Source organism: Calidris pugnax, unplaced genomic scaffold, assembly GCF_001431845.1.
Source record: "Calidris pugnax isolate Ruff unplaced genomic scaffold, ASM143184v1 scaffold376, whole genome shotgun sequence".
Lineage (NCBI taxonomy): Eukaryota > Metazoa > Chordata > Aves > Charadriiformes > Scolopacidae > Calidris > Calidris pugnax.
In genome coordinates this window covers 728,805-751,819 of record NW_015091140.1, presented here as the reverse complement: position 1 = coordinate 751,819, position 23,015 = coordinate 728,805, and the positions used below count along the sequence as shown (strand labels likewise).

The 23,015-nt window shown below is 37.7% G+C and overlaps 1 protein-coding gene across 3 annotated transcripts in view; it reads left to right on the top strand.

Moving 5' to 3' along the window:
* IARS (isoleucyl-tRNA synthetase) overlaps positions 1–23,015 on the top strand; it is a 155,915-nt gene that overhangs the window by 91,638 nt on the left and 41,262 nt on the right. For all 3 annotated transcript variants that reach the window (XM_014958674.1, XM_014958672.1, XM_014958673.1), the window contains 5 exons: positions 4,806–4,932; positions 12,529–12,602; positions 13,355–13,549; positions 19,145–19,231; positions 19,984–20,067. In XM_014958674.1, coding sequence (XP_014814160.1) covers positions 4,806–4,932; positions 12,529–12,602; positions 13,355–13,549; positions 19,145–19,231; positions 19,984–20,067 — 567 coding nt within the window. The remainder of the gene's footprint in view (positions 1–4,805; positions 4,933–12,528; positions 12,603–13,354; positions 13,550–19,144; positions 19,232–19,983; positions 20,068–23,015) is intronic.

Here is a 23,015-nt window from a genome sequence, read left to right as displayed (position 1 = left end):
GGTTTTTTTGCTTGTCAAACAGGGTTTTTATTTTAGACACTAGGAAAATGAGTAGCTACCAAGAAAGCAAGTGGGAGTTCACTGTGCAGAGGACTTAGTGATGCATGAATTTAGCAAAACCCCAACTTTGCTTCAAAAATAGGAACTAACAGTCAGAATGGACATATAAATTTGGAGCACATTAATAATTTTCATACTCTCTAAAGTGTTAAGATAGAGTTTTTATGTTGGGTCAGTAAGATAGAAATTAGCATTCAAGCAGGTTGAAACTAGAATTTCATTCAAAATCTTTCTCATTCATGATTTGACAAATCAATATTTATTCCTTTGTGTTGTGGATTTCAGTTCCCTGAACTTTTCAGCTGCTGAAATGTCTGCATCCTGAAGTTTATTTAGTGCACTCTCCTGGGAGCCAAGCAAGTAGAAGTAGCTATTACCCCACACTATTGTACAGGCATGAATCAAGAGCTTCACGACCTGCTGAGACAGCAATCTCCTTAACCTTGCTAAATGTCTGAGAGAGAAGTTAGAAGTCCTATCTGTGTCATTTGCAGAGAAATTTGAAGGTCAAACACAATACAAATTGTCGACCAGTTGGGAAATAAATAAAAAAAACCCAACCAACCATCCTATTTCTAACAGCCTCGTTTTAGGAGCTGCAGCAGGATTGGACTGGGAGAGAAGTCCCTTCTTTGACTTCAGTTGCAAACTCGTGAAACTATGTGATGCTGGAGCTTGACCTTTTCTGAGCTGGGACTCTGTTTGGTGCAGATTAGCAGTGGGTCACTCTGAACGGTCTGTGGCACCGCTCACCTTCCCAGTCACACCCCGCTGTGAATCCCGTGCAGTCACCACTATGAATTTGTGCTTTCAAGCTGAAGGGGGTTTGTGACCGATACCTGGTTAAATGTGAAAACTGTGTGTGTTAGCATATGGGAAAGGGCACTATGAATTTGTGCTTTCAAGCTGAAGGGGGTTTGTGACTGATACCTGGTTAAATGTGAAAACCGTATATGTTAGCATATGGGAAAGGGCTTTTTTTTCATATGTCTGTGTTGTAAAACAGGAATATTTATGTGGGTGGCCTTGCCTTCTTTTTGTCTTTTTATTCTTTTCAAAGCTTCTAAGTATCCATGCTGTGAGGACAGTTTTGATGGACAAGGATCAGTGTTTGTACTTTGGCAAATTGTACTGCCGTTAACTCCATTCACTTTTAGAGGACTATTTCAGCTTTTGGGTTTAGGTAATAGGTGTTTAACACACCCCAAAACGTCCTGAAAGCTGAGGACCAGCATCAGTAGTGATTCATGGTTTTATCGCGGTCTTACCAAAGTCACAATTCTGTTGGCAATGAATTTGGGAATACATAGGTAATAGGTGTTTAACACACCCCAAAATGTCCTGAAGTGATTCATGGTTTTATCATAGTCTTACCAAAGTCACAATTCTGTTTGCAATGTACTTGGGAATAGGGTCTCCTCCAACCTGAATGATTCTATGATAGTTTTGATGCACAGGGATCAGTGTTTGTTCCTTGGCAAATTGTGCTGCCGTTAACTCCATTCACTTTCAGGGGACTATTTCAGCTTTTGTATAGGTAATAGGTGTTTAACACACCCCAAAATGTCCTGAAGTGATTCATGGTTTTATCATAGTCTTACCAAAGTCACAATTCTGTTTGCAATGTACTTGGGAATAGGATGGAAAAATTAACTGGGAATTATGAGGAGGACTGTGGGCTGATAGATTAAACACTGAATAGTATAATCTCAGGGGGAGGCCATGTCTCTTCAATTACTGCATGGGAGAAAAGGGAGCAGAATTCATCAATCTCAGGGGGAGGCCATGTCTCTTCAATTATTGCATGGGAGAAGGGAGCAGAATTCATCGGAGGGTGGCATTCCTCAGGCTGCCCTCAGTCTCCTTAGTTGAGAAAAACAAATGATCTTTCTGCAAATTTAAGAAATAATTGCTTTGTGTAGATGGGAGAGTAAAAAATGCTTCCTTAACTAGTAATATATACCTGGGGCAGCATGTTATCTTTATTAAAATTTAGCAAGAGAAGTATACCAAGAAAATATCTAAGAGAAGAGGATTAAAAGAAATGGAAAAAAACTCTGTAGAAACAGTAACCTGGAGTTGGTGTAACGTAATGATCAGGAGTTAGTAACAACATTGTTGAGAATACTCTGTTCTGTCTTCCCAGCCTAGTGAAATATTGAAATAGAAGGTGCCTCTCAATATATTTTTTTTTTAATTTTTTTTTTTCTTATGATACCGAGGTAAGTCAGAAGTGTCAGACTGAGATATCTGTAGCTAAATCTAGTGAGACTAAATAGAAGGAACAGGCTGTAGTCTTGGAGAAGCGGGTGACAGGAGAGGCTGTTCTTTGCTGCAGATCCCTGCTCGGGCCTGGTCCCAGTTGGAGGCTGGTTCAGTCTCTGGGTGACAGGTTTGGGCAGCATCTGTGTGGTGGTAAGAACCAATTGTTTTAAGTAACGCTCTCTGTGAGTGATGGGCTCAAAATATGTTTAAGATACAAGCTCTTTTCGTTTTATTTGATGGCTGTGTCAGTGTTAGTTTTGTGTTGTACCTCTGAAATGCCACAGATCATCGTTGCAAATGTGGTTCATAGTAGATGAAGTGGTTTGTGTTTTATGTTCCACTGAAAACTGGCAGCAGGGTCAGACAATTTTACCAGAAGAGGTAAATTATACGCTTTCACAGCTCAGAGAGAGAGATCACACCACATACATTTTTGTGGTTAATGTCCACTTTGGGGATAAAATTAATTTTTCATGCATGTTTTGAGGAGGCAGAGTTGAAACTCTTAGCATTTTAATGTCATTGGGGGATTGTTTCAGCCTCTAGCTATGTTAAATGGGACTAATAATTTCAGCTAATCAGTGTCTAACAACTTCTGAAAAATGGAAACTAGTTTAGGAGTGATGTAAAGAGAAGTTTTCCACATTAGTGGAATGTTAGGCAAATGCTAATGATCCTCATAGAGTTTCCACTTGTGTTGGGAGAGAGGGTCTCTTAAGGTCACCACAAAAAGTTAATAGTAATGAGTCTCACTCTAAAACAAATTGTGAAAGCCTGGGTACGTTTCTAAATTTCAAAGCAGGGGTATGGATGTCATGTGAAACGTTAGTCACTGAGTTTGTTTAAAAACTTTTTATATTACATTTTTGTTGAAGAAATGTTACAGGAGATACTTTGCGGCCAAAAGTAAATCTAGAAATGACTAGTGAAGCTGTGAAACTTAAGGCTGGTATTTAGTAAGTCTTTTAATGGTAGCTTTTATATGACAACTTTGGCATCAAGAAGTCTTCAGATCTCCACATGATATCACCATGGGTAAAACTTCTAAAAGACAGTTGCTTTCATTTTCATGAGTAGATTTTTGAGGGATGCTCACACTTATTTCATCAATCTCCTGCTGCTGGGCCAAATCCTACCTTAGTGTGTCATGTGAATCCATTCTTTCATTTTGTCCTTTAAGGATTCTTTCTTTTTTGTTACTCTTGGGGCTAATCTGTGATTAAAAACCGCTCTTCTTCAAAAAAATGTTTGATTGAGGACCAAAAGCTTCAAAAAGAAAAGATAGAAGAGGACATATGTTTTCTGTAGTTTGGCTGTTTCTTTCTTTAGAAACTCTGGGTCTCTAAATCCAGCTCATGCTTTGGGAAGGGACCTTCTAGTTACACTGGAGAAATGAACCCAGAAAAACTTGCCATGGTTTATTCGATAATTCTAGAGTTATTTGCATTATTGTTGGCTGTTCATTTACAGCTTCTGTGCATCTGTTACACTGTCTTAAGGTTTTTCTTCCTCTGAGTTTCAGTTGAGGTTGGTCTTCTTAAATGCACTTTTGGGCTTGAAGGGGGTGTATTGTTGGCCTCAAACCCCACTGTTTTTCCTTATTTGCTATATAATCATTGTATATCATTGTTAATTATTTGGTTACATCACAAGAGAAAACAATTGGTTCCTAATCAAACCATCAGTCCATTTAGCATGGCCAGGAAACCTGCCTAGGCATCAGATCCTGATGGTAACCTGCGAGCTCCAAGACACTTTCATATGTTAAAAATTTGTCTTTAACATCCCTCAGAGCACATTAGCACTAAAAATGAGCTTTTAGCAAGCACTGGTACGTTTCTGGTTTTGGCGGGGATGGTGTTTTTGTTTTTCAATTGGAGAATTAAAAATGGAAACGATAAATAGTGTGAAAAGGCTTTTTTGTAGGATATATTAACCTGGGATTTTGTTACTCTCCAAGCTTAAAGGTAATGTGGAGTTACCTGGATGCACATGCATAATGCAAGGTGCCTTTTAATGCTATTACTCCAGCCTTTTCAAACTTCATAATTTAATTCAGCACCAAAATGGGTAATTGGTACTTTTTTTCTGTATGTAAAATAAAACAGCAGTGTTGTTACCCCCCCTTAGCCATAATCCTCCCACGTTGGATTGTCCTGAGGATTTTTGAACATCCTTAATGAATCTATTGTATGTTGCACACATTTTTACTGAGTTATTTTAGAGTAAAATAAACATGGTATTTTTCACTTCTACAGCTTACTTGAAGATCAAAGAAAGGCAGAAGAAGTGGTGTTACATCTTTGGCAGCAAGTCTATAGGCCTTGCAATAGCCAGTGCTGCAATATTCAGTGCTCCAGTTCATGCAGAGCGCTGAAATCAACTTGTTTTGTGGATGAAATAAAATATAACCATTCTTACCAGCTTTCTTTGAAGTGGAATGTAGTGATAAAAGAATACTTTTCTTATTTTCTGAACAGGGTTCCAGATTTTGTGAGGGAGAAGCGTTTTGGGAACTGGCTTAAAGATGCACGAGATTGGGCTATATCTAGAAACCGGTACTGGGGAACACCCATCCCCTTGTGGGTCAGTGAGGATTTTGAAGAGGTGAGTAAGAAAACAAAGGTTTCCAGTTGACAGAAAAGCCTATCCGTGTATGTTGTTTGCTTATATCTTTGGCTGCTGCAGTCTTAAGTTCTATTAATATGTCTTAATGGTATATGTATATCTACAGCAGGTGATACATGCATACATATGCATATATTTGTATGCCTATACACATTTTCTTTGCTTTTGCTTGAAAACTGCAAGCAATTTTTCTTGTTTTTTATACAAGAATTAATCTTATCTTTCCTGGAAGAATTTGCAGTGATGGAAAATCTCATGGAAACAACAAATGCAGTGAGAAAATGGCAAGGAAAGTTTTTTTTTTTTTTTTTTTTTTTTCCCACTCAGTCTTTTCAGTCTGTTTTTGAAGTTCTGATGCTGGGCTACTTCAAGCCAAATGAATTCCTGAAGGCATAAAAGCGAGTCCACCAAAGGCGAACAGTGAAAATACATATTTGTAGTGCTACAAATGTGAATATAACAGACTGTAAAAATGTGAATCTTGTGGGATGATGAAAGTGTATAATGGGAATGCTGGAAATTAGTTTTTTGAAGTTGTAAGGTACCCTGCCACTGGTAACATAAAGTAAACTGTGCAAGTCAGTACTTTACACAGTTTTGATGACTGCTGTTTTCTAACCCGAAGTCAAAACCCCAAGTTTTAAAACTGTTTCTGAAAATATTTTTTTTTTCTGCATGGGTTAGTTCCATTAGACACTTATGGTAAGTCCTTCCTCACATCGGTGTCAGGATGTCCATGGAAGATGAATACTGATGGCAACATCCCAAGCCTTTGTTTTTATCTCCCTTAATTTGAAAAGGTTTTAATTTTTGTTTTAGATGTGGAAGACCTCAAATAGGAAAATGTATGCTAGAAAAGTGTTGTGGGTTTTTTTTTTTTCCTTAAACTGCACTATTGCTTAGATCTGCATCATAAAGCATATTTTATTTCCTGTTCATTGGAAATCTTGCTGATAGGCAGGGAGATACTGGAGGAGGGGGGAAGTGAGTTACTCCTTGCAGTTAGGATTTAAGTATCTAAGAAAGCCTCAGCATTTGAATTCTATTTATACTATGAGAGTGTTTGTAAATTACTGGCAAACCAAGTGCTTCTGTCTTCCATATAATAATTTTTAACATTTATTCAAAATTTTTAGGTATAAACTGTCAGTCTTCAAACTAATACTTAGGTCTCTTTTTTTGATAGAACAGAGTTTTTAGATAGAGAAAAGGCTTTCAGTTTTGTGCTGAAGTGTTTCAAGACTTCATTCTACAGCTGAAAAAGATTGTGTAAAGGTTACATTACTCCCACTCCTTGCCTCTAATAATATTTCATTTTCTGTCCAGTCTCCCAACGTCTGTATTCCTGTGTGTACAGATTTTTTTGCTTTTTCAGGTTTGATTTATTTGTTTTTAATAACAATGTGATGTCTAGCTTGGAAGATTGACCTTTCCTTTGAAATTAGCTGCAAATATTCCTCAGGGCTTGGTGCTCTGAATAATGATAGCAATACCAACAGTTCTATTATTTTTATCCGTAGATGTTATACATTTCTGTTTACTCTAGAGTCTGATTGTCGTGCTTCAATAGTCAAGTATGGACCATGCTAAATTTCAAGATAGGGTTTTTTAGTATTCATTCTCTTTATATGCATGTGGGATATAGCTTAAAAACTAAATACCGTTGGAATTGTTATGGAACTTAAGGCCTAAGTGACATCTGCTCTCACATAGAAATAACATTGACTCCAAATTTCCTGACTTCAGTTCTGCTGCAGCCTGGTGCCATGTGAGATTGCGGAGCCTCCTCTTCATGTCTTGTTCTCAAAAGAACACTTTGTCGCATGCAATTATGCCGTGCATATTAAATCCTGGAGAAGTAATAATAATTCCTTACTTAATATACAATAAGGTGAATTAATTGGTATTAAAGTGAATTTTATTACAAATCAATATCTGGTTTCCCACAGGTTTATTTTAGCTTTTATTTTAGTTTTATTTTAGCATAATTATCAGGTAGAGACGCATAATGGAAGTTAAATTTTGAAGCTTGTGTTTATTACCACATTTTTGCAGACGGTTTATCATTTTAAGCTCTCAAATCTCAATGATTTCCTCAGTGGAGGAACACATTGCATTTGGATTAGATAATAAAATTCTTTAATATGGCACCCAACTTGATAAAGCAGACATAGGTTAATTTTACAGGACTTGCATACAAATTATAGTATTAAATATTCAGTGATGTTTCAGAAACTCTCTGATTGTTTCACTGCTTGTCACTCAGGTGAGCCATTAACCCTCCACTGGTTTTGGTGCACCCGGTCTTGAGTAAGGGAGGTGGAAGGAGAGGACCCTGGCTGTGCTCTCCTCAAGGGTTTCCAGGCTGCTTTGAGGCTGCATGAAGAATGCCACTTCTAGCTGACCTTAGCAGTCATTTCTTTCACTAATTACTATTCAGAAGAGGCTTTCTAAAGATCCTGGATTGTCTTTCTGATCTACTGATACACTGCATGGACTTCCTTTTTTTCTATGAAGACGCCTCATTCTTCAATTATAGGTACTTTAAAGTGCTGAAATCACAAACCAGTAACAGCAAAGATTTTTACTAAATAGGGACTGAACAACTATGCCACAGGAACACTGAGGTCTAAGAATGCTACTGGATGGCTTTATTCTTCCTATTTACATGGATAATCCTGGATATAATGCCAATGTTAATTTTGTTAGAAGTGTTTAACTTTGTCTTCTGATTTCATATTATGTTTCAGTGGTGCTGAAGCAGGGTTGAACGGCCCCCAGTCCCAGCCTATATATATCAGTCTGTGCTGTCTGCTGTTAAATGTTGAGGGAACGGCCCCCAGTCCCAGCCTATATATATATCAGTCTGTGCTGTCTGCTATTAAATGTTGATACGTTCAAATATTATGGTTAGCATAGATGAAGTAATCAGTGTATCCAAGGGTATTTTTTACCCCTGCAGCTATTAAAACCTTTTCTTCCACCAGCAGTGCTGAACTAAGCACCTCCTGCCTGCTCACTTGAGTTTGTACCATTGCTTATGGGGCCACACAGTGAATGAAGAACAGGTCTGGGATAAAAATAGTTTGTTGATAATGTCTAGCTTGGAAGATTGACCTTTCCTTTGAAATTAGCTGCAAATATTCCTCAGGGCTTGGTGCTCTGAATAATGATAGCAATACCAACAGTTCTATTATTTTTATCCGTAGATGTTATACATTTCTGTTTACTCTAGAGTCTGATTGTCGTGCTTCAATAGTCAAGTATGGACCATGCTAAATTTCAAGATAGGGTTTTTTAGTATTCATTCTCTTTATATGCATGTGGGATATAGCTTAAAAACTAAATACCGTTGGAATTGTTATGGAACTTAAGGCCTAAGTGACATCTGCTCTCACATAGAAATAACATTGACTCCAAATTTCCTGACTTCAGTTCTGCTGCAGCCTGGTGCCATGTGAGATTGCGGAGCCTCCTCTTCATGTCTTGTTCTCAAAAGAACACTTTGTCGCATGCAATTATGCCGTGCATATTAAATCCTGGAGAAGTAATAATAATTCCTTACTTAATATACAATAAGGTGAATTAATTGGTATTAAAGTGAATTTTATTACAAATCAATATCTGGTTTCCCACAGGTTTATTTTAGCTTTTATTTTAGTTTTATTTTAGCATAATTATCAGGTAGAGACGCATAATGGAAGTTAAATTTTGAAGCTTGTGTTTATTACCACATTTTTGCAGACGGTTTATCATTTTAAGCTCTCAAATCTCAATGATTTCCTCAGTGGAGGAACACATTGCATTTGGATTAGATAATAAAATTCTTTAATATGGCACCCAACTTGATAAAGCAGACATAGGTTAATTTTACAGGACTTGCATACAAATTATAGTATTAAATATTCAGTGATGTTTCAGAAACTCTCTGATTGTTTCACTGCTTGTCACTCAGGTAAGCCATTAACCCTCCACTGGTTTTGGTGCACCCGGTCTTGAGTAAGGGAGGTGGAAGGAGAGGACCCTGGCTGTGCTCTCCTCAAGGGTTTCCAGGCTGCTTTGAGGCTGCATGAAGAATGCCACTTCTAGCTGACCTTAGCAGTCATTTCTTTCACTAATTACTATTCAGAAGAGGCTTTCTAAAGATCCTGGATTGTCTTTCTGATCTACTGATACACTGCATGGACTTCCTTTTTTTCTATGAACATGCCTCATTCTTCAATTATCGGTACTTTAAAGCGCTGAAATCACAAACCAGTAACAGCAAAGATTTTTACTAAATAGAGACTGAACAACTATGCCACAGGAACATTGAGGTCTAAGAATAATAATGGATGGCTTTATTCTTCCTATATACATAGATAATCCTGGATATAATGCCAATGTTAATTTTGTTAGAAGTGTTTAACTTTGTCTTCTGATTTCATATTATGTTTCAGTGGTGCTGAAGCAGGGTTGAACGGCCCCCAGTCCCAGCCTATATATATCAGTCTGTGCTGTCTGCTGTTAAATGTTGAGGTACTGGTTTTGTAGTTGATGTGGCTGAAAAATAAAATAGAGGAGGAACAAGTGACTGGTAGGGAAAAGGGCCAGGTTACTAAACTAGACTTTGCTGCTGAAGAAACTTATCCAAAGCCATAGCTTTGATTTGAGAGCATAAACCAGTTTGTTCCTTGCAGAAATGAGTGGGTGCGGCCTAATGAGGGATCAGATTTGATTAGCATCTACTTGCTGCATTGTTCTCTTGCCTTCAAGTATCTAGTGAGCTCCCTTTGGGAGAGAGTAGCTCCATCCTTCTGCCTTGGACAGAAACAAACTCATTCAGTATGGTGATATCTGCGTTCCTTTGGTGGTTGTTGGATTTTTCATGTGGGCTTGGGTTTATTTCCTCTATGAGTATGTTCTGCTGGATGCAGTTCTGCAGATGCGTCCAATGTTCAGAATTTTCCTGAACTATTGAAATATTTGGTTCATAAAGCAACAACTAATGGGCAGCTTTTAACTGAGAGCATAGTGGGAAAGTACGTTCAAATATTATGGTTAGCATAGATGAAGTAATCAGTGTATCCAAGGGTATTTTTTACCCCTGCACCATAGCTTTGATTTGAGAGCATAAACCAGTTTGTTCCTTGCAGAAATGAGTGGGTGCGGCCTAATGAGGGATCAGATTTGATTAGCATCTACTTGCTGCATTGTTCTCTTGCCTTAAAGTATCTAGTGAGCTCCCCTTGGGAGAGAGTAGCTCCATCCTTCTGGCTTGGACAGAAACAAACTCATTCAGTATGGTGATATCTGTGTTCCTCTGGTGGTTGTTGGATTTTTCATGTGGGCTTGGGCTTATTTCCTCTATGAGTATGTTCTGCTGGGTGCAGTTCTGCAGATGCGTCCAATGTTCAGAATTTTCCTGAAGTATTGAAATGCTTGGTTCAAAAAGCTACAACTAATGGGCAACTTTTAACTGAGAGCATAGTGTGAAAGTACATTCAAATATTAAGGTTAGTGTAGATGAAGTAATCGGTGTATCCAAGGGTATTTTTTACCCCTGCAGCTATTAAAACCTTTTCTTCCACCAGCAGTGCTGAACTAAGCACCTCCTGCCTGCTCACTTGAGTTTGTACCATTGCTTATGGGGCCACACAGTGAATGAAGAACAGGTCTGGGATAAAAATAGTTTGTTGATAAAGGCATATTTTTAACTGGGATCAGTCCCCCGGTGCGGTTTGCTATTCAAACTGCAGACTGTTGTACTTGACTCTCGTAATCATTGAAATGCTTCACTTCCTATAGAAAAATAAGACAAATAGGTAAGTAATGGAAAAATTACGTTTCAAAAGTACTTTAACAATAAAAGATGGTGATTAGTAATGCAGATCAGCAGTTCAATCATGGCTTAAAAACCAAGGAAGACTGAGTTTCTGCCTTTCCTGTAATTCATGACAGTTGTTTTTTTTTAAATTAAATGCACCAAAACCTTTTTGTTAGTCACAATTTCCGTGTGTGTACGTACACATGTATTTAAGACTAGCTGTAGGAATTGAGCAGTACTCTGACTTACTGTATCCTAAGAGCAAGTTAGAAGGTTATTCTAGGTGAAAAATGCCCAGCCTATTTACAGCTTCTTTATGTTGGTACATTTAACCCCTTCCCTGTCAGATCTGTCAAAAACCAATGGTTTTTTCCATAGCAATTCCAAATTGGACTGATAGCATGTGGGACTGGGTCTCCAAAATCCAGATCTGTACTGCAGTTTGTGGCTCATGAATCCTGCCAGATGAGAGAGGGGCCAAAGGGCCCCCTGGGATGGTTAAACTTTATTAAAACGTAAAGAAAGCTCTGCTTTTCTCCTTCTCTCCTACATAGAGTTTTTCAGAATGATTTTTGTTTCATCAACATTTCATGACGTTGATGCAAGTCTGTTGCTGAAACTTTTTGCTGTTTTCTTAGATAGTGTGTTGATACAATAAACCCGAGAAAAAAAAGTCTGTACCTTTCTTAACAACCACTTTGTTAGCTGTGACACTTTTTTCCCCCTTTAAATAAGATGCCATTTATATGAACAGTTTAGTGTACCTGGAATGGAACACTTATGCTCAATTATGAGCAATTTAGCTGCTTACCTTCGCTTCAGAAGAGGAACTTGGCATCTGAAATTCCTATCTGTATAAAAGTCAGGGTCATTGAGTTTTCAGGGGTGTTTGTGTTGTCAGTTGTTTGGAAAAAAAAAACCCAAACAACAAAGCCCTACCTTTTTTGATACCTGACAACATGCTTGTTCTTCGAAGTCTTCAATTATTCTGACATGAATTGTACTAAATCAGGGTAGTGGTCTCTCCAATCAATTCCTTCTTTCTTAGTTTGAAGAAGGGGACTTTGTACAAAATTTTTGTTGGCTTTTCAGCTGTATCAGCTACTTCAGAAGATACTGACCTACAAGTCTCCTGTCTAATGTTAAAAAACAAATTGCTACTGTGTGCAAGCAACCGACTAATTCTCTTGAGTGTCTCTTACAGGTAGTTTGCATTGGTTCAATGGCAGAGAAAAAAAGTCTGTACCTTTCTTAACAACCACTTTGTTAGCTGTGACACTTTTTTCCCCCTTTAAATAAGATGCCATTTATATGAACAGTTTAGTGTACCTGGAATGGAACACTTATGCTCAATTATGAGCAATTTAGCTGCTTACCTTCGCTTCAGAAGAGGAACTTGGCATCTGAAATTCCTATCTGTATAAAAGTCAGGGTCATTGAGTTTTCAGGGGTGTTTGTGTTGTCAGTTGTTTGGAAAAAAAAAACCCAAACAACAAAGCCCTACCTTTTTTGATACCTGACAACATGCTTGTTCTTCGAAGTCTTCAATTATTCTGACATGAATTGTACTAAATCAGGGTAGTGGTCTCTCCAATCAATTCCTTCTTTCTTAGTTTGAAGAAGGGGACTTTGTACAAAATTTTTGTTGGCTTTTCAGCTGTATCAGCTACTTCAGAAGATACTGACCTACAAGTCTCCTGTCTAATGTTAAAAACCAAATTGCTACTGCGGGCAAACAACTGACTAATTCTCTTGAATGTCTCTTACAGGTGGTTTGCATTGGTTCAATGGCAGAATTGGAAGAGCTGTCTGGAGTGAAAGTCACTGATCTCCATCGAGAAAGGTCAGTCACAGAGGCTGTTAATTAGTTATTAAATAGAGTTGAGTAGACATAAAAAATACTGGCTTTCTTTGCCCAAACCCTGGGAAACAGATTTAAGGAAAATAGAGAAGTAGTAAGAGGACTTGTGATTAATATGTATAAATTTTCCTTTCCTCTGTATTGGACACCTTGGAGACCTTATTGTTCTCTACAACTCTCTACAACTCCCTGAATGGAGGGTATAGAGAGATGGGGGTTGGTCTCTTCTCCCAAGTCACAGGCGACAGGACGAGAGGAAATGGCCTCAAGTTACACCAGGGGAGGTTCACGCTGGATATTAGGAAAATTTTTTTCACTGAAAGGGTTCTCAGCCATTGGAATGGGCTGCCCAGGGAGGTGGTTGAGGCACCATCCCTGGAGGTGTTCAAAAGACGGGTTGATGTAGTGCTGGGAGATATGGTTTAGTGATGGTGATGCTTCTTGTTTGTTGTGTGGGTGTCTATTTTTGTCAGTTAGGTTGATGGTTGGACAAGATGATCTTTAAGGTCCCTTCCAACCTAGAAGATTCTGTGATTCTGTGACACTGTTAATCCAAAAAATCTCTAAAATAGCATTAAATTAGAAAAAACGTCAAAGGAAATGGTGGCCTTTTTGAAGAAACATTAAAATTAAAACCAGAACTCCTGTCATGCCTAATGTGCAAGCGTTATGTTAACTTTTTGTGCTAATTCTTGGGTTTGTTTAGAATTTGTCAATCTTTTTCTTACCTGTAGCATTGATCACCTGACTATCCCTTCACGTTGCGGCAAGGGCTTGCTGCGCCGGGTCCCTGAAGTGTTTGACTGCTGGTTTGAGAGCGGCAGCATGCCGTACGCACAGGTCCACTACCCCTTTGAAAACAAAAAAGAACTTGAAGATGCTTTCCCTGCTGACTTCATTGCTGAAGGCATCGACCAAACCCGAGGATGGTAATTTTCTGCCGCTTTACTATGTGATGTTATTACCCTTCTTCTAACATCATTACATCTGGGATGATCCTTTAATGTTGTATAAATAAGTTTATGATTTCTTTTTCTCAGTAAAATGCAAGCTATTCTACAGTTTGGTGACAAATATGTTGCAGAAAGACAACATGTTATCAAGCAATCTTTCCAGCTCTTGTGGAAAACATCATTAGGTGATAGAGGAGATCTCTGGCCTGGTCAGGAAGAATCTCAGCATCTGAGTTTTTATAGAACTTGAGTTATCTACTAGAAACAGAACAGCAATTGAGTCAGTTGAAATGGAAGTCAGTGTTGTGAGGATTTCAAGGCAGTGTAAATGCTAGTATGCAAATGGCTAACAATGTTTGTCCCCTAGATTAAACTTGAATTTGGGGTTTATGCGAGTGGGGAATAAGCAAATTTAAGCCAAACCTTAAATTTTTAAGATCTTATTGTTTACACGAATGAAATTTTCTAACTGAAAACTTCATCTGCTTATTTTGATTCCTTTCTGGATAAATGCTTTTCAATCATTGATGAAAATTTTTTTGTAATCTCAGATTTTCTCTGGGTACATGCATACATATACTTTTAGTTTTTGCATTTTTAAGTGTTTATTCTATTTTTGAAATTTGAGGGTGGTTGTGAAAACCAACATATTTTTAAGATGAATTTTTGTGGGTTTTATATTTGTACATTTGACTATGTACGAGTAGAATTCTTCCATCCAGTAACTTGAGTTATTAGTATTAAATAAACTAAATTCCTCTGAGGCATAGTTGGCACCTCCTTTTGCCCATTCCTCTACTTCTCCAACAAAGCAACCAACACAAACAAAGCAGTAAGTTGTGGGTTTTTGCGTGTTTGTGAAGTTGAGAGCAAGGTTTATACATACTCTCAAAGCCAGGAGGCTTGAGCAAGGAGACGTTTGAGCCATGATGCTAAATAAGTTTCATGAATGTAGCAAAAGGTGTCTTTGCAACCCCTTGTGATGCAAAAAATGATCTAGGTCCTCAAAATGGAACTTAGATTTACAAGTTTGGCAGTTAGGAAAGGACCAATTCAGTCTCACTTAGTAAAACATGGACTTTTCATGGCTTATTAAATACTTTTTCAGAATATAGCTGGACCTTACCTAGTGTTGTGCATTGTGTTTCTAATGGGTCCTCAAGGCAGTAATTCACATAGGCCAGAATTAGGGCAACCCGATGAACTTAGTTAAAGCACTTTTTTTTTTTTAATGAAAGTGATAAAGTACTCCAATTCCTGTCTGAATCTGGCCTCTTACATGTATAGTGATGCTGATTAATCATTATTCCACCCCCCCCCAAAAAAGTAGTCTTTCTTAGGCCATCCGTTTGTGTTATCTTTTATTTTGTGCTCTCTACAATTATAAATCACAGCTTATTAGTCATGGTGCTTTTCAGTGTTAGTGTACAACTGAGTACTGTTGAGTAGCATAAAACCCAGCAGCAGAGGGACATCCTGATCTCATTTGCAGGTCACTATTTCTTGCTTGTTGTTCTTCAGGCAGCATTGGGTTGAGTGCATACAGTGAACTCTACATTTCTTTATTTTGCTTCATTTACTTTGATTTCTTTACTGTTGCATGCAGCATGTGGATACAGCATTTAATTTGACAAACGCTAATTTAGGAAATATTAACTATAAAATGGAATGTTATATGCCATATTATTTAATACGTGCTTCATCTTGAAGAAAAGTGTTAGGTTTTGTTCATCTGGGAGAAAACCTGCTTATTCTGGGGGAGCTGTGCTTTGGGGACGGGAGATTGTACAGGCTTAGAATGAAGAAGGAATGGAGAACAATAGCTTGAAAAGTGGCAATACTAGTGAGTCCATGTGTTAGTCTTTCTGCAACGTTGTTCATTATGTGCATGAAAGGAGAATTAAAAGCTTAGGTTTTCCCTTTTTTTTTAATTTTTTCCTTCTATCTCAAAAAAAAAATAGGAAATTGGGGGGTTGTTTTTTGTTTTTTAAGAAAAGAGACAAATAAAAGAACACATGATAAATACGTATAAAATACATGCAGAAGGCATAATCAGAAACTGATTTTCTCTCTTTTGTATTTTATAAAGATAAAAGGACATTGATTGTAATTTAGGTGCCAAAAAATGAAAACAAATGTAAAAAAACCCTGCAATGTAATAATTGATTACACTGTGCAAGGGAGCTATTGAGTTGTAAAAGTTCAAAAGAATTAAAAATGCTTTGGGATTTTTATGTGGATATAAAATCTTTTCCTGGTCATTACAATTCCAGTAAAAATATAGGAAGAATGATAAATTTTAGGTTTTGGGTTTTAGCTATTTGATGTTGGGATATCACAGTGGATTAGTATGTGTCACACTCACTTTCTGCAGTGTTTCTTTTAGTGCTGTGCTTTGAAGCATGTGTGGGAGAGATGACAGATGAAAAGATAAGTCTGCTCTCATATGCCTCCAGTGAAGCTCTCTGGTGCCATTAAAGAATGCATTTGTAATTTTTACACAAGTTGGCCTTTTTATAGTGTGATATTAATTTAAACTTGAGTGCTGTGCAACATCCAGATCCACTAAACTATCATGTTTCTGGCTTATAAAGTTATTTTCTTTCTTTTTAAACAACAAATGTAATCTGTGGATTTCAGTTCACTGATGTTGACCTGTCTGCAAGTTGCTGCTCAAAGGGACTTCTTTCCCATTCCTTAGTGGGCTGAACTGAATCACATCACTAATTCAGCTGAAGATTGGCCCTGGAATATTAAAAAGAGAAGTCCAAGCTGACACTAATGCTAGTGGTGACTCTGTGGCTGTAGACCCACACCTGCTGTGCTTGGGTTGGAGCCCAGTATCAACATATAATGCTTCTTCCTTTCCCCTGGTGCTCACCTCTGTGAATAAGCTGGTCCTTTGGTACCAGCTGGGGTTCCGTGATTTGCAAAAGAGCACTTTTGTGAAAGAAAGATGGAATTAAAATGTGAGGTAATGGGGTTTTTTTGGTAAAAGGTAAAGCTTTCTCAGATTGTTCTTAAGAAGGGTTCTCATTATAAAACTGTTAGGCTTTTAGGTGCCTTTTCCTATGCCTTGTAAAAAATTCTGAAGAGAAGATGTGTATCTTTTCTGCCGGTGTGACAGCGCTGTATCATAATAGACCTAAGTGAACAAGCTGGTGTGTTCCAAAGTGTTAAGAGTACAGTATGTGATTTCCTCTTTTTTTTTTATTATTTGAAGTATTCTGTATAAAGTGTTAAGATTCAGAATGAAGGTTGGGTTTGTGTCAGGTCAGAAACTGCAGCTGACATGAAGTGAGGACCGGTAGGTGTTGAAAAGCTTGGGAGGTGGAGATCTGGTGGCTTCTGTTTGACTCGAGAGAAAGGAAGAGTGTCAAGGGAGACAAGAGAAAAAATAATATGGCCAAGGTGATGAGCTAGGAGAATGATGGTTTTGATTACTTTCTGCATGGATGTGAGAAAGAGCTGAATTATATTTGTTAAGGCCAGAGGAAAAAAAAAAATCTTAGAGTTGTTGGGTTGCAAGAGTGGGAGTCTGGATGGATTGATAGGAAAAATGCCATGTCTGTATATAGGGAGGTGCAACAAGTCATGGTCAGAATGTGGTGGCTGGAGGTTTTTGGCATGAAGCAAAGGATTATGAATTTACCCACAGTTGTTAAAGAAAGGAGAAAACAGCAAGAGAATGCTTTCTTCCCTTTGGGGTGAGTGGAAGAGGAGGGAAAAAGAGCAAAGAGGTTTTTGGCATGAAGCAAAGGATTATGAATTTACCCACAGTTGTTAAAGAAAGGAGAAAACAGCGAGGGAATGTTTTCCTCCCTTTGGGGCAAGTGGAAGAGGAGGGAAAAAGAGCAAAGTGGACTTCTGTCTCTGCTAATAAGGGTTTTTACTATTGTTTTGCCTGACAGCTATATACCTTCACAGACATAACTACAAGCAGGCTGAGATTTGGTAAATGGAAGATGAGGCAGCAGAGATTAGTCAAGAAAGTTGTCAAAAATGAGGTACAGAGAGATGCTCCTTTAAAATACTGAGAGTGAGGTGAATTTTTTTTAAAAGGAGAATCTGAGAAAGACAAGAGTTATTTCAGGATTGTGTGTAAACAGGTGGACCGCAGGATCTCAGAGACAGTCTTACAACTGTCATCAACTAAGGTGCCTCATTGCTGATGCTCATTGGGTTTGACAATGCAAATAACTTAAAAATTTGTGAAAAGTTCTTGGATGTATTTTTTCAGTGCCCACGGTCCGTCTGTACAATTTTGCTAATACAAACAGTGTTGACATCTCTTCTGCTTTGTTCTGCTTTGTTCTTTTTAATTGCAAAGGCACTTGCTCTAATAGGAGAATTTGCCACCAGTTTGCAGAAAGTGGTGCGAGTTTGTCAATGAGGTACCTTCATATGAAATGCTGAATCCTGCTGTGTTTGTAATGAACTGTCAGTCTTGGAGGCTCGAGGTGTCGATCATCCCAGTAACTGCTCAGATGTTTGTGTTTAGGGGGTTTTCTTAAAAAGGAAGACGGGGATTTTGGGTACGTGTGTTTGTGTTGCAAGTGGAGGAGTGCTGCTTAAATTCATGAAATTACAGTGCAATTTGATAAAGATAATTTGTATTGTGCGGTGTGAATTGAGGTGATTTTGAGTGTTAAAAGCTTGTCTGAAAGAGAAGCATCAGAGTTGTCGTGTTAAGCTGCTTAATAAATCCAGCACCTTGGACCCTCAAGTGTCACAATAATGCTTTTGCCATTACAGGCAGCTTTTTGATAAAAACTGCTTGGAATATACAGATGGACTTTTTTTTTTTTTTCACTCAAGTGTTTCTCCACTAAATCTTCATGCAAATGCATAGTTCTGAGGCATAACCTCCTGTGCCTTATTCTAAATCAATTAGCTTTCGTATAATCATCTGCTGGTTTAAGGTTGCTAAGCAATTGTCAGTGTTATACTCATTTTTAACTAGGAAAGCTGTGGCCCACCCTCCAGTTCTTTTCTTAAAAGTCATTACCATCAGTGTGGTTACAGAAGCTCATAGATACCCACTTTGGTGAAGGTTCTGACTCCTGAGTATGAAATTATCACATCGTCTTGGACCTTAATTTCTCAGATACAATCATATATCGACATATTGAACAGTAGGTGCCTGTGCTTGCTCCAACACTCATTTCTTAAGCATCCAAGGTAGTTTATACAGGTATTGTAAACACATCAGATTGCGGCAAGGGGGAGAGTGTGGAACGCCCTACTGCCCTGTATTTTCTGTATTAAAGGGGAAAAGTGCTACACATTTCTTCTTCACAACCTTCCTAATACTTACTATTACAATTCTTCAGCCTTCTTGGACTAGTAGATCCCAGCTGAGCAAACAGCACGATACGCTACAGGGAAGAAAAAGGTCTACTTACAATAAGCTCCTTTCCTGAGTCTTTGCCACATAAATATTCCACTTACTCAAATCTTAACTTTGCAAGAGTAGAACAACATGATGAAAATTTTCTTTCGTAATGAAGGACATGCAGACTCCAGCTTGGTGTATTTAGAAAGTCACATCTACGTTGTCTCTTGTTTCAGGTTCTACACTTTGCTGGTGCTCTCCACTGCTCTTTTTGGAAGGCCTCCTTTCAAGAATGTAATTGTGAACGGCCTCGTCCTTGCCAGGTTGGTATGTTCTTTCCTAAACAGATTTTTAATCAAAGAATATTTCAGATAAATTCCTGTGAATTGTAAAAGAAATCTGAAATGGACCTTGGAGCTGTTAGGACTTTTCAGGGAGGTATCAGTGTTGCAGAAGGTAAAGGGGCACTTGAGATTGTGAGGTTTACATGTCCCTGCTCTCTGTTGCACTAGGTTCTTCCCAGCAAGATTAGTCCTCCTGAGAGAGAGAGCAAATGAATAATAAGTCAGAATAGGAAAAAAACGATACCTGTTATGCAGAGTAAAGGGGATTATACAGGTAATTTTAGATGCAATTTTAAATAAATTAATTATATTTGTTTCCCTTTCTTTTCAAATAAAGCTTTGCTAATGGGCTGGAGGGATTGATTCAAAACAACTGCATCTTCCCTCTGCTTTGGTAGGAAAGACAGATTTCCTGCTTAGATTTGCAACTTGGGAGCCTCTTGGGTTGTTTGTTGGTGTTTTTTTTATTGAGTTGCTCTCGTGGGTTCAACTGTCATACTGAAACAATGTGCTAATATATGGTTATGTCTGTGCTACCAAGGGCATAATAGGACAGAAAAATTAAACTGAATTAATCAAATTAATTTAAATTGATTTGAAAGGCCTTTATGTCTGTGCTACCAAGGGCATAATAGGATAGAAAAACTAATCTGGATTTGAAAGGCCCTTTTTCTTTATCCATGTATTAAAACAACTCTTAGAATTTATGCCTACTTTCTGATATTTTCTAGTGATGGCCAGAAAATGAGCAAACGGAAGAAGAATTATCCTGATCCAATGAGTATTGTAAATAGTTACGGAGCTGATGCACTAAGGTAGGATTTCTTTAATTAACATTCAATCTCATGTGTTAGCTCTCTGTTCATAGCAGACATGCACCAGCAGGGCATATATGGGTTTCTGACCGTTAGCGGTAGGAAGAAAGTTAATTTTAGAAACTTCTAGACCATTATGGCAGCCAAATGGCTGAAAGGGTGGATGAGTCAAAAGAACTGGCAATAGTTACAGTGCCTGGACTTTCTGTACCCTTGTCTTATCTCCCTCAAGACTGGTAACAACCATGCTTGACATGCTGAGGCCTTTTGTCAGAAAATTGTCCCCTTTGTATGGAATTCTTCCACTTGAGCCAGCACTGACTAATAGTCTGAGTTGACCCAGTGAAAAATGGAATGAAATCTTTGAGAACACCACCATTAGTTTACTATTAAATCATTATTTTAGGAAAGGATTACTGTATAATGCACAGAAATGTTTGTTTGCTGCTTATACTATGCATTTTCTAAACAGAAAGTGTTTCTTTTTTGTTCCTGTAAGTATACAGTGTGTACCTAATAGCAGTGAAACCAGAAAAGCAGAAGTGGAGCAGCCTAATGTGTATATATAAATTGTGCTGGTCAAACAGAGATTAAACACAGTTCAAGTGTTTCATTAAAATCACACTAACGTATAAACATAATTGTGCAGTTGCCTGGTCCTTTGGCTGGATGCACTAACTACATGCACGAAGTGGTACCTTGAGGTAAAGGTGCAATAAAGGCAATTTAATAACTGGAGGAGTACACTACTTAAGCATTTCTCAAGAGCCCTGTAATTCTTGCTATATATAAGAAAACCTTAAACTATCACACGGATTGAATTGCATGTTACAACTATACATGGGAATGATTGGGCTGAATGAAAGCTTAGTGTACCATGGTTTTTTTGTTTAAGAAAGATGGTTGTTGCTTCTCATAGATGATTTTAAAAAAATACATATGAAGTTCCTTATTGTTGCAAGCTTTAGCATTTAGAAGACCTAGGAAATTATCTTCTCATACATGTTTACAATGGAGAGTTTGGTGGATTTCTTAAATTTGATCAAGGTTGTTCTTTACAAATAATCAAGGTCTATTAGCAGGACATCAGTGAATTGATAGCTGGAACGGTATGAGCAAAAAGGGTTGGAGTTACTCATATTGGAGATATTTAAATCACAGGTGATGTTTCCATTGGAAAAAAGTCTGCCTTTTTTATAAAAAAAAAACAACCAAAAATCTCAAACACCAGAAGTTAGACTTCCATTATTCATGGTTTTTTGATTTCTAAAGAGCTAATTCATTTTTCTGCCTGTGTACTCATTCTTTAATGTCACATTTATTTATACATACACCCACATAGAGAGTAGAAAGCATTGCAGACCAGGCTCATTTATGGAAGGAGCTCTGTGATTCAGTTGTCTCCGCTTATTCACTGAAGCGCTTGATGTGTTCTGTTTACAGAAAAAGCTACAACTGAGTTTTTTCCTTGGCACTGTTTCCCTGCAGAGTTACTTTAGCTTTTGCAGTACATATATATATTTTTTTTTTAAACCACAGCTTTGAAGTATTCTCAGCAGTAGCTTGATAAATAGATCAGCAGAAAATATAGATGTATGAAGTTTAAATGAATATGGAATTAAATGGAAAGGGCAAACAGAAGAAATAACAGCACAGTAAATTTAACAACCCAGTTTCAGGCTTCTGAAAAGGGAATCTGTGAGAATTGTCAAACCTGTGAGAATTGTCAAAACCAGTAGTGTTTCAGTATTCCTAAGACCTGTGACTTGGGGTTGGATAGCTGTCAAAGTTGAAGTATGCCAGAAAGAGAATTTGCTGGTCGTAGTGTTTACAAGCCCTTTGCTTCATGTGTCCTGAGGGAAGTATTGCTGTTAGAAGTGATATGTTACATTCTCCTCTCAATCTGTTGTTAAAATGCAGAAGGAATAACATAATGCCACAGACAACTGTTTTAGAGAGATGAAAAGGAGGTTACTTTGTTGTTTCTCACACGTTGCTAGAAAACTTGATAATACTAGCTTTATTTGAAGAAGGTTTTATTTTCTGCTCCATTGGTAATATCACTAGGTGTAACTAAATTAATAGAAATCTTCCTCTATTGGATGCTTAATTTCTTTTTCCATATAATAGGTGTATCTGCATTGGAATAATTCAGGAAATTAGTATTCTTTTAAAATCTACATATTGCAAGTCCATGTAGGGCTGCTATGTTAAATAGGTGTAACTAAATTAATAGAAATCTTCCTTTATTTGATGCTTTATTTCTTTTTCCATATAATAGGTGTGTCTGCATTGGAATAATTCAGGAAATCAGTATTCTTTTAAAATTTACATATTGCAAGTCCGTGTAGGGCTGCTATGTTAAAAAAAACCCAGACTAAAACTGTAGCCTTTGAGAGCTACATTTTCTTTAATTTCTCATCCTAAGAGCTATTTTAGGAAGACTTCTGATAGACTCTGCAGCGAATGCTGCTGGGGTGGGTACAAAGGAGCAATTTAGTGGATCCTTCATGGTTCCGATTAGTTTGCATCGCTGCCTCCTCAGGAGGAAAGCAGAGGAGGCAATTAGAAGTGGTCATTGTTCTAGGGTAGGTACCAAACTGGTAAAAAGCCTGGAGTGTCCTGGGGCCAGACTAGCTCTCGTATTTGGAGCAAAATTATGTTTGACATCTGAAATAAATAATGAGTAACAAGCACATAAATAATTGTGGTGGGACGCTTGCTTTAAATACATATTTACACTTTCTAGTTTCATTTAAGGACTTACTACTTCATTATCATGCTTAATTGCTCTGTACTTTTGTAAATTTATAATTGGAATTCAGATACCATGTATAAAAATACTTTTTTTTTCACTTTTTTTTTCCTCAATGCAGTACTGAAAATGCCCATTTTGGTGCTGCATTACTGCCTGTTTACTGTGGCAGCTCTATTTTTATGTATTCATT